Below are 17,612 nucleotides of genomic sequence, written 5' to 3' on the forward strand. Positions count from 1 at the left end.
TCCGCTGATTGGAAGGCGCGTCAGGCCCGGGAAGGCCGAAAGGACGGAAAGGCTCGCTATCGCCCCCTGGAGCTTGGTGGGATAATGGCATATAGAAGTGTTACAGGCGTCTCTGGAGGCGGTGTCTGGCTATTACCGTCGCCCCGACCAAGAGAGGATTTCTGGGGAGAGCAATAGAGAGGTGATTTGGGCTAGAGAGGCCGGAGATCAGCCGATTGAGTGGCTAGACAGGCCGGAGGTAAGTGGCTGTAGAAGTCAGGCGGACCCGGAATCCAGAGGAAACGGGATCATGACTTATGCTTATCTCTTCAAGTACATCATCATCGGGGACACAGGTAAGCCGCGGGCGCGTGCCCTCACAGCTGGCGGCTGGGATTCGAAGCTCCCAATTCGGGTCGTGGGGGCGGGGCTCATTTAGTAGGCTGGGCGATTAGGTGAACAGGGGGCGGGGGCAGGGTGGCCGGGGGCGGGGCTCGGAGCTCGGGGCTCCCCTTCCCGAGTCCGGGACGCCCAGACTCGGGACCGCTCTTATGCGGCGTGACTCCTTGAACGTGCATCCTCCTCTTTAAGGTGTAGGGAAGTCATGTCTTCTCCTGCAGTTTACAGACAAGCGGTTTCAGCCTGTCCACGACCTCACAATAGGTAAGTGCACCTACCTGTCCCTGGACAGATAATGAAACCTGACTAGCTAAAGTGGAAAGTTAGCAGCCTTCAGGGTTCAAAGTAAAAAGTTAGCTCTCCCTACTTTTAAATTAGTCCAAAGTTGTGTTAAATGAGGAGTGACCAATCAAATGCTGTAAATGGGGAGTAGTGTAATGGGGAGCAAATAATTGAAAGGTAACTTTAGAGATGAGCATGAGGTATGGATAAGATGCTGTAGGTTTTTTTTTTTCCAAATGCAGCTGAATATTTGGAAAATCCCACGAAAGCTAACTAATTCAAAAACTCACCTTTGCGGTAAATTAATCCTAGCCTCACATGTATGTGTTTTTCTAAGTAATGACCAATATATAATTTTTTTGTGTGTTGGAGAAGAAGAAAATTGAAGAGTCATCCTGGACTTAAAATGTAGATGAAACTAATAACTTTAAAAGAAAATAGTGTGATAGAGTTCCAGGTGGTTCCGGAAAGTATCACATTTCCCACATATTTGTGATAAAGCCTGCTGGGGCTTTAGCATCCCCTTCCCCATAATATCCATAACCTCAGCCAAAATAAAAAATATATATAAGACTAGACTTCTTGCTATGCAAATGCAGTTTCTGAATAAAATCTCTAGCTCCCATTCTTACCATATCCCCATCTACAGTTCCACCTTATTGAAATCTGAAGCTACTACTGCTCCCAAAGGACTTATTCAGAGCTAAATAACTAATGGTGTTAGAAAATAATTTAGAGGGTAACATCAACAGGAAAATATTTTTTGGAAATGAATGTTAAGTGAACACCCACACTGTGATAGATGCTAATGATACAGTGCATAACAAGGCAAACATTGTGCCTGCCCTTAAGTAGCTTACAGTCTTCCAATGTAGCAGGTGGGGCTGGGGGTAGATACAGTATAGTGACAAATAAATTCTTATCACAGAAGGAGAGGAGAGGCTGCCACCTTTATCAGGAAAAGCAGAAAACTGAAGAATAAGCGGGAGTTAGCCAGGCAAAGGGTTGTAGAGTTGAGGGAAAATTGATCGGGGCAGGAGAGGATAACATATACAAAGACTCATGAATGACAGAAAGCAGGCTACCTTTGGAAAAGTGAAAATAATTTAACATGTTTGGAGCATGGAATTTGAAGTGGAGAGTGGCAAATAATAAATCTAGAGTCTAAAATAGAGACCAAGTTTTGAGACACCTGAAGGTAATGGGAGTAAATGACAAGTTTTAAAGGGAGGAATGACATGATCAAGTTTTCCCCAGAGCCCAGTGTAGGCTCTATTTCTTTCTGATTTCAATCTTCGTACCAAGATTTAAAAAAAGGCAGTTGGATAGAAAACATGTGCAAAATACAAGGGTCTCTGAGTACATAACTAGAGAAAGTTGAATAGAAAGAGACAAAATTCTATTTTTCAATTCTTCCCTATTGAATGAAATTCCATTCTTATTGTCCAGAAAGGGGGGGGGGGAGTGACTTTTTGCAGTAGCTATCACTATTCTTGGTGAAGCAGTCTAGAGTAGTAAGAAACTTTTTTTTTTTAAATATCTTATTGACACCTCAGAGTTGAGAGTGATATTTTGATACATTGTGTGTGGGACCACTGAATAGGTGCGCATCAGCCCATTAGCAAAAGCTAGATTAGTCTTCTTTCTTACTTGGAAGTCAGAATTCCTCAAGTAGTACTTGAGTATAAGAATAGAAAATGGGAAAAATTTTCTGACATATGATCAAGTGTTTTTAATGTAAGTGACCTCTGATTTTTAACTTTTGTCCTGGCATTACCTTGAAAGAAGATGAGTGCCAGATAAACCAAAATCTTTATTGAAACTATCAGTTTCCATACTCCTATGAAGAAGGCTATTTTCTGCTGAACTGTGGGAATTATTGGAGATCTGAAATATATCATTCTTGAGAACTTATTTCTTAGATAGGCTCTTTTCTCAAAAAATCTAGAATTCCAAAAAAAATATTGTTTCATATAGAGGAGTAGAGAGTGATTTTGAGAAAAATGCTAAGAAATATTTTTTTAATTTTAGAAGTTTTTTAAAAAGTTACAAAATTAAACATTGCCTAATCAAATTAAGCATTAATTAACATTGCTAAAAATTTATTTACCTTTTCTATTTGAGTTCTTAATTTGTTTTATCTCCATATTTGCTTTTTGTTTACATTCCTGAAGTAATTATCACCTAGAACACAGTTTTTAATTCTAGAAAAGATATGAAACTTCAAGAAACACAAAACTAATTGGCGCAAGTAGGCAGTGGTAATGGGCTTAGTGGCACTGAGTGCAGACAGAGGATGAGTCACTAGCACGCTGAAAAAAAGCATGAACTTCTCACTCACATGGCTGTTCATGACAATCACTTTCTTTTTCTTGGTCTTCACTGACAGGTGTGGAATTTGGGGCCCGTATGGTCAACATTGATGGAAAACAAATCAAACTGCAAATCTGGGATACGGTGAGAGAGGACAAAATAATTTCGTCTCTGACCAAGATCCAAATACAACACTAAAGGCTGATGCAGGGGAAAGGGCTGAGGGTAGGGCTGATGGTGGATATCAGAGTAGGGGAGGAGTGAAATCAAAGACATAGGGAAGCTTTCATTTCCCTCTGTTACAGTTACAGATATGAATGCCATATTTTTTAATTTATTATTATTATTATTTTTTTTAAAGATTTTTTATTGGGGATTTGGGGGGATGGGAACATCGCTGGGGAATTGGGGAAAGGGGAACAGACAAGTTGCTGTCCTTTTTTTCAGTTTAGTTTTGGAGGACATTGCTTCACTGATCCAAGTTGGCACCATCATTGCACTCTTCCCGGGAGAGGCAGATTAGTCGCCGGCTTCTGGACGGCTGCTTACTGCGGCTGCTAGCCACTCACGCTGGCTGCTGGCTACACACGGTAGCCCATAGCAACCCACTGCCACAGGGGCTGCAGCCTTCGCCGTTGCCATGGACTCACAGCAGCCCAGCTCCAGGTTGAGCTGTTGTTCAGCATCTTAGCTGTGGAGGGCAGTGTCACTGGCCCTCATATGTGGGATCTGAACCGGGGCCTTCTGGCATCCCAAGCCAGCTCTTAACCAACGCACCACTCGGCCGGCCTCTAATAATTTTCAAATTAGTGTTTTGGATTTCTCTGGATAGATACCCAAGAGTGGAATTGCTAGGTCATAAGGTAGTTCCATTCTACTTCATTTCTTTTAATCACTGCATAGGATCATAGAATGTCTGTTCCATAATTTATTTAACCACCCCTCCCATTGATGGACATTTTAGTTGTTTCCAGTTTTTTACTGCTGCAAAGTTTCATTGATCATTCTTATTTACTACATCTTTATGCAAATGTTTGAGGATTTCTGTAGAATGCCTGCTCAGAAATGGAAATTCTGGGTCAAGGTTATGCATATTTTAAAATTTGATAAAGGTAGTATGGCCAAAATTTAGCTTGACTTAGTGTAATTCTGCTTTATCCACATAAATTGCTTTCATGTGCATTATCTCAGTTTGGTTTGTACTTTTGTTTCCTCTAAAAAAAATAATATTCTAGTCTCTATTTTAAGTTAAAGGGAGGTAGCACATATTCCTACTATTCAGCTAAAATCTCTTCCTGTTTTTGTTTAATTCCTATTATTTGATTCTGTTTCTTCTTGGAACTGAGAGCTAAATTCCTTATATCTACAAGCAGTTCACAAGTGATTTTTTTTCTTTTTTTCCTCCCTTTCCCCTGTACCTACCCGATGTCCCCCAACACATGCAAGTGTCTGTCTTAAAAGTAGTTACTTGGTGCTCTAGACCCTTTTTGCACAGAGTCCTTTTCTGTTAGCCTCCAAGCTCATTACCACTTTTGGATGCACTGATTGATCAGCTGCTTTTAACTGGGATGATATTGTCCTTTACTGTTGGTTGTATTTGCAAGCATTTTAATAACCTTTTGCCCTTCTGATCAGATTTTTCATCTTAACCATATTGGCTTGCCCTAATTATAGGAAGATGAATCACTTCACAGACCTGACAGTGGTAGCAGTAGCCAGATACCTCTATAACTTCCAAACTTGCTTCTTTTGGCCAGTTTTGTCTCTAGCTTTTTCCTCCCAATAAAGCCTAAATGGTATTACTCTCTATCTGTTGCCAAAATTAAGTTCATATATTTCTTAAACAGCTGCCACTTCCTTCCTTCTCCTTTTATTGTTGGGGCCCAGGGTTTGTTTGTCACTATTAACCCAAGTAAGTTTTGCAATTCCCTTCTTATTATCTCCTGTTTTTTATATTTCCCACAAAGATATACAGTAAAACCTTGGATTGCGAGTAACTTGGTTTGCTAGTGTTCTGCAAGATGAGCAAACATTTCTAATACGTTTTAACATGGTAAACGAGTGATGTCTTGCAATACGAGTAATTTGTTTCCGGAATGAATTATGCTCACAAACCAAGGTATTACTGTATTTGGCCCCCTAAAGAGGCCACAGGACAAATTCTGAGGAGGTAACAAAGAGTGAAGCCAGTAGGTGTCAAGACTGATATTAGGTAGATGCTGCCCTGTTTTAAAATTTTTATTGGGGAACAGCCATGGTCATTGGTTACCCATTGCTTTCATGCTACAATGGCATAGTTGACTCTTTTAAGAAGGGCACAGCTCACAGTGGCCCATGCAGGGATCGAATCATCAACTTTGGTGTTACCAGCACGATGCTCTAAACAACTGAGCTAACCCGTCACCCCCTAGATTTAACTTAAACCTCTCTCATTTCCAAAACTGTATCTTTTGATGCCAGGAGACCCAGTAGCTGCCAGTTAGAGGTATGGTCATGGTCATAGAGTGTCTGAGTGTTGGCTTGCTGACTTTTTTCCTCTTAAGTGGTAATATGAGACATGGTGGACCATAAAGTAAGAAAGTTGGGAGCCACTGCTCTGTTGACAGGATCCTCAAGAACCATATGGCCTGTTAGTCACTTGTGATGCAACTGGCCTAGTTCTTTTCTACTTCCTTTTGGTCATTGCTTTGAGATTGGACTGATCTTTGTTGAATAATAAAAAAAATTAGATTTCAGAATACTGGGTTTTTCTATTCATTTTGAAATTTTTAAGAGATTCCTATCTATAATGTGTTTGTCTCCTCTGCCACTCTCCACGTAAGCCAGATGTTTATCCCTTATCATCCCTGATCTCCTATCCTTGTTTACCCCTCTTGCCCCTTCCCGTGATGTTGACTTCATTTCTTCACTTACTCCCAAAGCCATCCTATAGGCAAATGTTTTGGGATTACCATGAAGGATATTTTTAAAGAGATCAAGTTATCCAGTTTTTTGTTGTCACTGTTCTAGTTATTGAGAAGGATTTATAGAGCCATGTTACTTTTTATCTTTCTTCATTCTGTATGATAGTTGCCCAAATAACCATGCTAAATGAAGAGGCATTGTACTATGGCTAATATAAAATATTAAGTAATCCCAAATTCATTTGTATTTTACTTAGGAATGCATTTTGATTCTTAGGAAATAAGCCTATCTTACTTTGTAGGGATTGATACTTCCAACTATACATCTTAAAACTATAATATGATGCTTCCACTTGGGAGAAAATAGAAAACTGTTAATTCTCTTAATCAAACCTCCATCTTAGACTTTGCTGCTTCAGATTTTTTTACTGGGGATGGACAAACGTACCTCAGACTGATGCAGAGCAGCCCAAATTGAACCACTCACTCTTTCTAGCATATTGGCTCACACACTTTGGTTTATGAACTGGACTGAGATGAAGAAGTGAAGTGATTTTATTTTGAAGGCATTTTCTGATGACCCACTGGAAGTATTTTCAGCTACTAAAGCTAAATGCCGCCATGTGCTTCAACCATCATGCGGGTTTCCCCTAAGCTTTCCCTTTTAGATCCTAGTAGGCCACAGGGAAAGAGGGGCTTTCAACAATAGCAGAAGAGGAAAAAAGTCAGTAGGAGATAAAAACAAAACAGGAATCAATTTAAGACATAAAACGATTAGCAAATAAATAAAACTTTAAGCGAGTTCTTGGAGAGAAAACTTGTGTTTTATATCTTTAGCATTACTAATATTACCAACAAATTCTTTAGAATTATTTTTTGATTCTCATGTTCTAACAGGTATGCTATTCAATAAAACACTTGTATGATTCTTATAGAAAGATTCTTGTGTTGTGGGAAAAGTAACCTAAGAATTAGTGTACTGGAATTCTCTTCTTACCTTCAAACCCACATTTAGATTATATGATGTAATGGCTAAGAGAAGAAAGTTTTGTGCTAGGAAGTACTAGGACCCTAAGTTAATTTATATATCCAGCATTTATAGACTTTATAACTTTTGGCCAATTACTGAACTTATACCTTTGAGCCTCATTTTCCCCATTTCTGTTATTGTTAGTGTCATCACTATTATTGTTATTATACTATAATAAAGCCATTAATTTTGCCATGTCCACATTTTAGTTTTCCCATCTTTAAAATATAAACAGTAGTCCTCCTTCCCCTACTTTAAGTAGGGATATGAGGATAAATGATTTCAAGAATGTGCAAACTTTTTTAATAGGGTAGTTTCAATTCCCAGGGTATTCATATTTGTATGTAAAAGATGTTTTTGCTTCCTCTAAGGGGAGAAAAAAACCCTATTCCATCAGGAAAGCAAAAGTCCCCAGTATGTGGGGACATTGATAAATCGTTCAGTTATAAAAAAACAACTTAGTATCTTTACCCCAACTAGAACAGAGATTAGAATGTGAACAGTTGGATTTTTTTTTTTAAGGAAAACTGTTCTGGGCCCTGGGCTTTTTTCCCTGTTCTCTACTCCTATTTGCCATGACAAGATATCAGCAAAGGGACATTTTGGTAGTCCTGCCTTTACTAGGGAACACTAAAGGTCAATTAGCATATGCCCAATTAAGTGCTTGGTATCTGACTAATTTTCTACATTAATCCATTAAAATGAAATTTCTGTTAGAATATTGGCATTCTAAGATAATTTTCTTTTTGCAGATAAAGGGATAGAAACAGAAAATAAATGTTAATTTCACGTGTTCAACATCATGTTTGGATTGACAGTACAACATACTCTGAGTTTCTAGTCTTATTTCCAGTTTTTCTCTGCTAGGGGATATTAGGAAATATATGGAAACGTCATGTGACAATATGGATTGTCACAGTGACTGTGGGGTGCTACTGGCAGTGCCTAGGAACCAAGGGTGTTAGTCAGCAATTTGATAGGTGGTCTTATAGAAAAAACTGACCTACCCAAAATAATTGCATTCTCTTTGAAAAATATTGATTTCCTGCCTGGATTTCTCTGTGGGCAGTCATGTTTCCTTTCCATGATTCTCTTTTCTTAATAGCAATTATTTAAAAAATTAAGTCCTTTGTGTTAGAGTGGCATATGATCAAGTCAGTTCTCTGGAGATAACCTGGTTTTGTTGGGATTTTTTTGTTGCCATGTTGGTGGGAAAGGCTGGGCAAGAATCCTTCCGTTCTATCACCCGTTCCTACTACAGAGGAGCAGCTGGAGCACTGCTGGTGTACGACATTACGAGGTGAGTCAGATCTGATGGGGGGCGGGAGGCTCTTCCCTATGGTTTCAATCTTTTCTTTTCTATCTGGTAAGAATGCTGAACAAGAACGGCCTCTCTAATATTTTCCTTTATACATCGAGTCTTTCTCCTTTTCCCATATATCTGGAATGTTTTTGTCGTCTTGAAATGGGCCTCAGACCCACTTTCTAAACTTTTCTGCCGTAGGCGTGAAACCTTCAATCACCTGACCTCATGGTTAGAGGATGCTCGACAACACTCAAGCTCCAACATGGTTATCATGCTGATTGGAAATAAGAGGTAAAATTTTATTTGAATAAATAATAAGTACCAATAGTCATCTAGGTACCCTATGGACATTGAATCACTTGGTCCCCAAACTCTTTTAGTATATGGTGCTCCTAATACCTCAGTAAAAAAAAATATTGTGTTTAAGTATATATAACATAAAATTTACTCTTTGAATCATTTCAGAGTGTACAGCTCTTTGACATTAAGTATGTTCACGTTGTTCTGCAAAAATCACCACCATCCATCTCCACAACTTTTTCATCTCCCCAACTGAAACTGTGTTCCCATAAAACACTGACTCTGCATCTTCCATCCCACTGGCCCCAGCAACTATCATTCTATGGGGTTGTCGGAAAAGTCATAACGTATTTTTTCTATGGTTTTCGTTGCAAAGATGCGTCACAACTTTTCCAACAACCCAATACTTTCTGTCTCTATGAATTGACTACTTTAGGCACCTCGTATAAGTGAACTCTTACAGTATTTGTCCTTTTGTGACTGGCTTATTTCATTTAGCATAATGTCCTCTAGGTTCATCCATATTGTAGCACATGTCAGAATTTCCTTCCTTGTTAAGGCTGAATAGTATTCCATTGAATGTGTTTACTACATTTTGTTTATTCATCCATTGATGGACACGTGGGTTGCTTCCACCTTTTGGCTATTGTGAATAATGCTGCTGTCAACATGGGTGTACAAATATCTGGGTCCCTGCATTCGATTCTTTTCAGTATATACCCAGAAGTAGAATTGCTGGATCTTATGGTGCTTCTATGTTTAATTTTTTGAGATACAGCCATACTGTTTTCCACAGTGGCTATCCCATTTTGCATCCCTACCAGCAGTGCACAGGGTTTCAGTTTCTCCACAGCTTCCCCAACACTTTTTATTCTTGGTAAATTTTCTATAGCACTCATAAGCCAAAACAAATAACAGTTTTGTTATTAAATAGTTAGATCTAAACAATGTAAGTGTTTTTGTCATAACAACTTAGTAATAGTTTGAAAAATGGAAAGCATTAAATTAAAACAAATTTTTTTAAAAATTTCATTCTTTAATAATCATGATTACTTACTAATGACCTGTGTGTATCTATTGGGCACTGCATAGCTTCTTAAACCTTGGAATCAGGATTGGACACTGTTACTCTCATTTCCTGTTTCAAACTGATTTTTGCACAATACTTGCTTTTTATCACAGCAGCTGCCAAAAACTCAGCTTCACAAAGTTGATATGAAGCTATTAAATGGCATCTATTGTGATCTGATATTGACACTGAGCTATCTTAAGCTTGTAATTCATGTGGTGTTCTGATGTTGAATGCTGCTGTGCTTCCCTCGAAAATTTCAAGTGTCCCGTGGCACCCTTGTGAGTTTGTAGTAGTGCCTGCCTTGCACCGTTTGAGAACTGTGGCCACAGACTAATTGTACTTATTTACTGGGTCTACCAATTTATGGAAAACCTATGTCCTATACACTGTGCCAGACTTTGAGTGTGCAAGGTGAAAAACAACCATGCCTCTCTTCCTGTGGAGCTTCCCATGGAGTATCTAGTGGGGACACACATACTAAATATACAATGATTTGTATCTTATTATAAATAGTGTAAATGCAGTGAAGGAAAAAAAGGCTGCTATGAAGGAGGATTAACAAGATACCGATTTTTGATTAAGAATGATGTTTAAGCTGGAATCCAAAGGCTGGGTAAAAGTTCGGTGGGCAAAGACTTAAAAAGGAAAAACATATCGGAAGGGAGGAATTAACTGTGTGAAAGCCTTGAACTGGGAAGAAGCTGAGCAAGGGAGGGTATTGAAAGAAACCTGGTATGGTTGGACTGAATGAAGGGGGAATGGTGCAAGACGAGGTTGCAGAGTAGGCAGAGGCCAGATCTTACAGGCACCTCACGGGCCTTAGTAAGGAGTGTAGATTTTATTTTAAACACAGTAGGAAGCATTTAAGAATCTTAAGCAGAGAAGTGGCTTGATCAGAATTTCAAAGATCTCTCTGGAGGGGAGCAGGGTTGAAGTGGGATCCCAGTTGCAGTACTCCAGGTGAGAAAGAATGGTGGCTTGGACGAGGGTGATGATGCTGGAGAGAGAGAGAAAAGAATGATTTTAAAGTACAGTTTAGAAGTTCCTCACTGGGGGATGGATTGGGTATTTGGAATGAAGGAGGGAAAGGTGTGAATGACATCTTGGTTTTCGGCTAGTGCCATTTACTGAGATGTGATAGCCTGGGGCAGAAGCAAGTTGGGAGGAAGAAATCAAGTTCCATTTTGATGTAAGTTTGAGGTGTCTTTTACCCATCAGATTGGAAAGGAAGATCAGGCTTAATGGACAAACAGATTTGGAGCTTAGAGGAGCATCTGGGCTAGAAATACAAATTTATGAGTGCTGACATTTAGATGGATGATTCTTCTCTGGTCATCACACAGCTGATGAATAATAAGTATACATTTTATAGATTTGTTATTCTTTAATGGACTTATTCCTTGATGTTTTTCTTCATGGATGGAAAACTGAAAACCTCCCAAATAAAAATTTCCAATCTGAAAAGTGAAAATCAAACACTCCGTCCTTAGTTATTCTGCAGCCTTTTATCCTGTCTTTCATAAAATCTTTCCATGCCACTTTATTCCCTTTCTCAATCCTTAGCTCTGTCTTCTTTCCCCGGTATCACCTAATTTTATCGTTTTCTCTGAATCCTTCATTTCCCTGATAGCAAGCTGCTGTTATACATGTTAATAATGGTGAGAGTTAAGGCAACTGTGCTCTTCTTATTCCTGGCTCTCTCTCTCGTTGTGGAGTGATGCCAGTAAAGGAGGAAGACACTCATTACTATGTGATGGGACATCTATCACTTCTTTCCTTTCTAACAACTGGAATTCCTTTTTCATCTTTTTTCCTTTGCTCTCACTGAATCTCTTTCGAAAAAGAAGCATAGGGCAAAGGCCTTGCATAACTATGGGGCTTGCCTAACACTTTACAAACCCTTTTCTCTATAATAGAGTAAGATATTATCGTCAGCCAAGCAGCAGCTGTCATGGATCTGAAGAATATTTTCCAAGAGACCACAGAAATTACTAGCCCTGCATAAGAGAATACCAGATAGGGTCTACAATTCTTTATGTATTAACTGACAGTTGAAACAGCTATGGGATTCTTTTAGAACAAGGGTTTCTTCTTTCACTTGACTCTTATTTTAGTTTTCTCCCCAATTAATCTCTTGCAGTGACTTAGAGTCTCGCAGGGATGTGAAGAGAGAAGAAGGAGAGGCCTTTGCTCGGGAGCATGGACTTATATTCATGGAAACTTCAGCCAAAACAGCCTGCAATGTTGAAGAGGTACTATTTGGGTAAAAGCAGGGAAAGCTTTTCAGAGATTACACCACATCTTTGTCCTTGTATTCAGGATTCTCTTCTATAAGACATGGCATTCTCTTCTATAAGACATGTCCTTTCTTTAAAGGATGTTCTTTTGGTCATAGTGACCATATGTCTCCCTGTAAGGGTATTGTCCCATTTCCTTTACCTTGATTTCTAAGGTTTTACTTTTGCTTTGGGTAACATTGGTTGTAAGTGTGGATTAGACTCCACTGTTACTGGTAAATCACTTTAGTTGGAGGGACTAATGGTATCCTACTATAGTCATTCCTAAGCCTGGTGTTGACTGTATCTTCAGTAATTGAGAGGAGAGCCTGTTTTATATGCAGAGGGTGCCAACCTAGGAACCCTAGAGACACCTTGGGTCAGTACCAAAACACCATATAATTCATTTTTATTTTTGAAACTACTCTCAATGGCTTTTACAGGGACTGTGAGGAGCCTTCTGTATTTTACTCATTATTCTCCTAATGGTTCACTTTCAAAATCCAAATAGGAATAATATTTGTATTCAATTTCTCTACGTAAATAATAAGCCTAATAATATGATTTATGTCTCCCTTAGGCCTTCATTAACACAGCCAAAGAAATATATAGGAAGATCCAGCAGGGTTTATTTGATGTCCACAATGAGGTGAGAAAGGGTAGGGGGCTTTGTCTCAAACAGGATAGGAAGCTCCCTAGAATGTGAGCATTCCCTGTCTAACATCATACTACTTGAAGGTCTGCCTAGTTCATACTTGGTTTTTTTAATGTAGGTACACAAAAGCCTGTCATCATTGTGTGTTTTTCTCTCAAATCTGAGACCTAGAATGCTTAAAGTGATTTTAGTTGGTGATCAGAAAGGCTTATACTGTATGGGAGGTTTTCTTCTCAACCTCAGTTTTTTACGAATCCAGAGCATGGAGGAGGTGTAATTCTTAGTTTCTCAGCAGGGCCATTTCTATAAAGCAAATTCTAGGGCAAAACAAAAAAGAATTATATGCTAATGTGCTACTTCTACTCTTTTTGCCTGCTCCTACTTTTACCTAATCACATCGTGATTCTGCACATAGCTATGAAACTTAAGTATAACAGTCACTTTAAAAATGGGCACAAAAGCCACTTCTAGTCATCTATAATACTCATACACAGCTGGTCATCTCATCTTTACTGTCACAGATTATTGTTCTACAGCAGTCTGGCTAGGGCATGTGGTAACTTGCCAAGGTCATATCTGCTTCTAGAAAATATAATAAATTATTTCCCCTTTTGTCCCTCTCCTTTCTCCCATTTAGTTTAGCACTTGAGGTGGGAACTATTGCTTCTTTTCTTTTATAGGCAAATGGCATCAAGATCGGTCCCCAACAGTGTATTTCATCATCAGTGGGACCCAGCACCTCCCAGAGGGACTCTGGGGATGTGGAGTCCAACTCTGGCTGCTGCTGAACATCTGGCCTGGACTCTTTTTTTTCCCTTCCTGGAACAGCTTCAGATCAATAGGCTTAAAGAAAGAGGTCTTTCTTATTGTAGCTGAGAAAAGCCTCTTGCAAGGTGTGATGTTTTTCTTTTCCACTTAAAGACCAGGGGAGAATTTGGGCCCTTACTGACCTGTCCTTCTTCAGGGATGTGAGCATTCCCTATAGGTTAGGGCTCTTCTCATCCTCCTGTTTTAATTTCTAAAAAGTTAGGATCAAAGTTGATTGTCATGATATTTCAAAAATAAATTCTTTTATAACTATACACAGTCTGCTCCCCACAAAGTATTAGTTAGTAAAAGGGTCTAGGACATTCCACTTGAGTAGTTATTACTGGGATCTGGCTAGCCTTTGGATGATAGTGCCTCCGTCTAGGCATGTCATTGAGTTTTTTCACTTGCCACGTGGTGAGAGTTCTTGCAGAAGGCAGTGCCTTCTAACTTGAACTGCTCAAGGATGTTGAAGACTTCTCTCCCATCCTATTGCTAGTTTCTCTGTCTTAGAGTAACTACAAAACTTTTGAGAGCAGTGGAGTTGCGCCTGGACCTGTGGCCACTTACTATAATTACCTGAAGGAAACATCTTTCCATGTTCGTTTTGTTTTAGGGACCAGTATCTCTCACCAAATAGACCCCTACTGATTCATCACACTCACTTCTTAATGAGACCTATTTCGATTTTTTACCCTAATCAAGCTGATCTGCTTACTTACTGGACATGACATTTTTACTTCCACTTTTATGCCTTTCCACATGCCCTGCTCTCTGCTAACATTATACTCAAAGTCCAAAAATTTTCCTTCAGAAAGCCTTCTTTGACCAACCTAAGGACTTCTAAACAATGATTGATACAGTACCCTTTGGCTTTCATATGTTATTTATTCATATGTATATTTATTTGTATTTATGTTACTTTGTAAATATGTTTTGTAGTTGTTTTGTGTGTAGAATTTGTCTTCCCATATAGGTTGTAAGCTCCTTGAGAGCAGGGACCGTGTTATCCCTTTCCTTTTGTAAACCCCTCCCTCCACCATTCCTTCACAGTGCCTAGTGCTATTTATGTGGTCATTGAATTTAACTGACATACTTAAAGACTTGGAACAGGTCTATTTTAGACTGCAGAGGAAACAAAAGGCCTTAGAGTAATCTCTTTGGAGCTCTATCTCAATCTCTTCCATCTGCTTACCCTGGATTCTATTAATACATTGATCTTCTCCCTCTCCTCTCCCTCCCCTGGCTCTTTGCCTCCATCCCATGTAGCATACAGTAAGGCTGCCTGCATCTAAGCAGTCAAATAAGTGGGTACTTCTCCAGCCATTCTCCTTTTCAAGAGCATATACTACTATCCTAGCCAAATTTGCCTTTGCTTTCCTCATCATGCAGCCTTCTGGGTCAGTTGCTATATCTTTTTTTGCTTTGACATCCCATTCTCTTCCACAGCACTGAGGTCTCATGAATTTTTCTAATTTTGTTGTTATTGATGAATTGTTTCATTATTAAATATATGCATGTATCCAAACTGCTCATATTTCATGTGTCATTTCTGGTTGTATCCCATACATAAGTAGACACTATCCTAGGGAATTGTATCAAAGGTATTGGAAGAAGACTCCTTGAGATACATTGATTTTGTACTGGATTCTTTCCCCAGTAGCAGTAGCAATAGTTAACATTGCACCACAGGAAGTTGGAAGACGTTTGGGGTATTGCTTTGATTATGCTTTTGTTTTGTTTTTAAAAATCCTACCTGATTCCAAAAAGGATTTGAGGCTGCTGAATTTGGGGTTAGCCTGTACCCTCACACCAGAGACAAAACTAAAGTAAGTATAACTTTATAGTTTCTGTACAGTTTTTCTTTACCAACCAAACAAATCTTTAGTGATTGGGAGGCATCAGAGCATTGATCAAAGATAGCATTCTGCCTAATGCTGCTGTTTTCAGAGTCAGTAAAGGTACCATTTTGATACTTTGGAGCATATCTTTTCAATAAAAAAATCCCACAACCAGTTCTATCCAAACCATTCATAACCTTCTGTACTTGGGTATTTCACCAATTCTAAGGGAAGCATGAGAAACAAAAGTATCTGCGCAAATTCATGATCTGTGTAGATCACTGCTGATGTTCTGAGTGAAATGGTCATGAATTATGGAAAGTGGATCTCCCACCTACACGTGAAGAATGGCAGTTATGATATAACATGGTGTTGTTTGGTTATGATATCATATGTTGATTCAAAACCATATTATTTATAGCAGCCGAAGTCATACTATTTATAGATTATTATTATTATTATTATTTTTAATGGCATTTCTTGCATTTTTTTTTAAGATTTTTTTAGGGAATTGGGGGGATGGGAACAGTCCTGGGGATTTGGGGGAAGGGGAACAGAAAAGTTGCTGTCATTTTGTTCTTAAGTCTAGTTGTGGAGGACGTTGCTTCACTGGCCCAAGTTGGCACCATCATTGCGCTCTTCCCGGGCGAGGCAGATCAGCCGGCTTCTGGATGGCGCTCACTGCGGCTGCTGGCTACACATGGCAGCCCATGGCAACCCACTGCCACAGGGGCTGCAGCCTACACTGTCGCTGGCAACTCAGGGCTGCCCAGCTCCAGGTTGAGCTGTTGTTCAGCATCTTAGCTGTAGAGGGCAGTGTCACTGGCCCTCATATGTGGGATCCGAACCAGGGCCCTCTGGCGTCCCAAGCCAGTTCTTAACCATTGCGCCACTCGGCCAGCCCTATTTATAGATTATTGCAGATAGCAGAAATTATTAGGCATACCATTTCCCCTTTCTACGAGGTTGGACAATTAAGAGTGCTTTCCAATGTGTGCTTAATGCCTTTAACTGGTTCCTTTGGTGGCAGGTTTATTTTGTATCAAATAAGCATAAGGATAATAGGTTGTCATTCTAGAAACTATTAATAATTAGGATCATATCTGCATATGCATTTACAGACAAACACCTTGTTCTGGTAATCCTAACACTAACCTCAAATTTGATATAATGATAGCAATAGCCAGGGGAGAATTTGGCCAACAGACTTTGTTCAATACACAGGAAAATGTATTTGGCCAAGTCTTATCACTTTTGTGATAAAATATTGACTCATATGATTCCTTAAGGTCTCTGAGCTCCTACCATGTGTGATCATGCAAATATATTATTCCATGAGAAATTCCTTTTATGATCTGAAAAGATTCCCGCCATTCACAAGTTCGAAAAACAAAAACTTCTTGTACCAAGTAGAAATTTAGATGAAAAAACAGGAAAATGTTTCTCATTAAGCACAAGAGAATTTCAGCCATAATAAATTTTTTTCCTTTTCAACTTAAAGTCAGTTATTAGAAGTTGCTCTCTGCAGCCAATGTTTGTAAGGCTGCACCTAATAGCCCTCTTCCTTACATACAATTTCTCCTTTAAGGCTTCTATCATTTGCGCTATTTGTATCCACAAGTAGTTTGGGTCTATTGATGAATTTAGGCCTTTTTAAAATAAAAGGGCTTCCCTAAATCCTGTTCTTTTCCAACTCCCAGTCCTCTGTACTGTCGAAGTCAGAACACTGGGAAAACTTGAAGGTGAAGCATAAGGATTAGATGCATCTAGAATAGATACATAACCTATGTTGGTCTTATGCCGATATCCTGAGGAGTGAGGTGGCTATAAAGGATTATTTCAGGAACTGGGAAAACTCACTGTCATTCTAAGAATTCATTTTTAGCTTTGATCTGGTAAGATCGCTTCACTCCTATGAGAGGGGGATGGTGGTTGCCTCTAACCACATTCAGCATTATTCCAGAGTTTCTCCCCATCGTAACTGAGGGGCTTTCTGATTATAAAAAGGAGACTATGTTGGGGCTGGACCTAAGTAGTCCGACAGAACGCCGAAAAGAGCTTCAAATTCTTTAAGCGCCTCCTCCTCCCTGTCCCCAACGCACCAACCCGATCCAAGATGGCTTCCCAGTAACAGGTAACTAAATGTTTTAGTTTAGAGCGCCCCCAAAGGCGGGGGTCCAAAAAAAAAAATGCCAAGAGGCCTGATCGCCTGTGAACAGAGCCTTCAGAGGCGAGCTACCGCCAGATTTTATTTTCAATCAGGCATATCTATGGTTGCCTACGCACCCTTCTCAGCCTGTTAGGACCTCCCACACTCGAGACTTCCTGGATGGCACTCACACTACCCTGCTTGGAGAGGCCGGGCGTCGGCCCTGCCATTGGTGGGTGGGAGCGTAGGTGGGCGGAGCCGAGTGATAATGGACTACTAGCAAGCTAGATTGAGGTGAGG

The 17,612-nt window shown here is 39.6% G+C and overlaps 1 protein-coding gene across 1 annotated transcript; it reads left to right on the forward strand.

Annotated features, from left to right (window-relative positions):
• Positions 1-190: 190 nt before the first annotated feature.
• RAB2B (RAB2B, member RAS oncogene family) lies at positions 191-14,853 on the forward strand. Its single transcript, XM_019628745.1, has 8 exons — positions 191-335; positions 571-642; positions 3,050-3,117; positions 8,124-8,206; positions 8,411-8,503; positions 11,725-11,836; positions 12,441-12,509; positions 13,196-14,853. Exons 1-8 carry the CDS (start codon positions 290-292, stop codon positions 13,301-13,303), a joined length of 651 nt encoding a protein of 216 aa, XP_019484290.1. The 5' UTR covers positions 191-289; the 3' UTR covers positions 13,304-14,853.
• The last annotated feature ends 2,759 nt before the right edge of the window (positions 14,854-17,612 follow it).

The sequence above is a fragment of the Hipposideros armiger genome, unplaced genomic scaffold (assembly GCF_001890085.2).
Source record: "Hipposideros armiger isolate ML-2016 unplaced genomic scaffold, ASM189008v1 scaffold_807, whole genome shotgun sequence".
Lineage (NCBI taxonomy): Eukaryota > Metazoa > Chordata > Mammalia > Chiroptera > Hipposideridae > Hipposideros > Hipposideros armiger.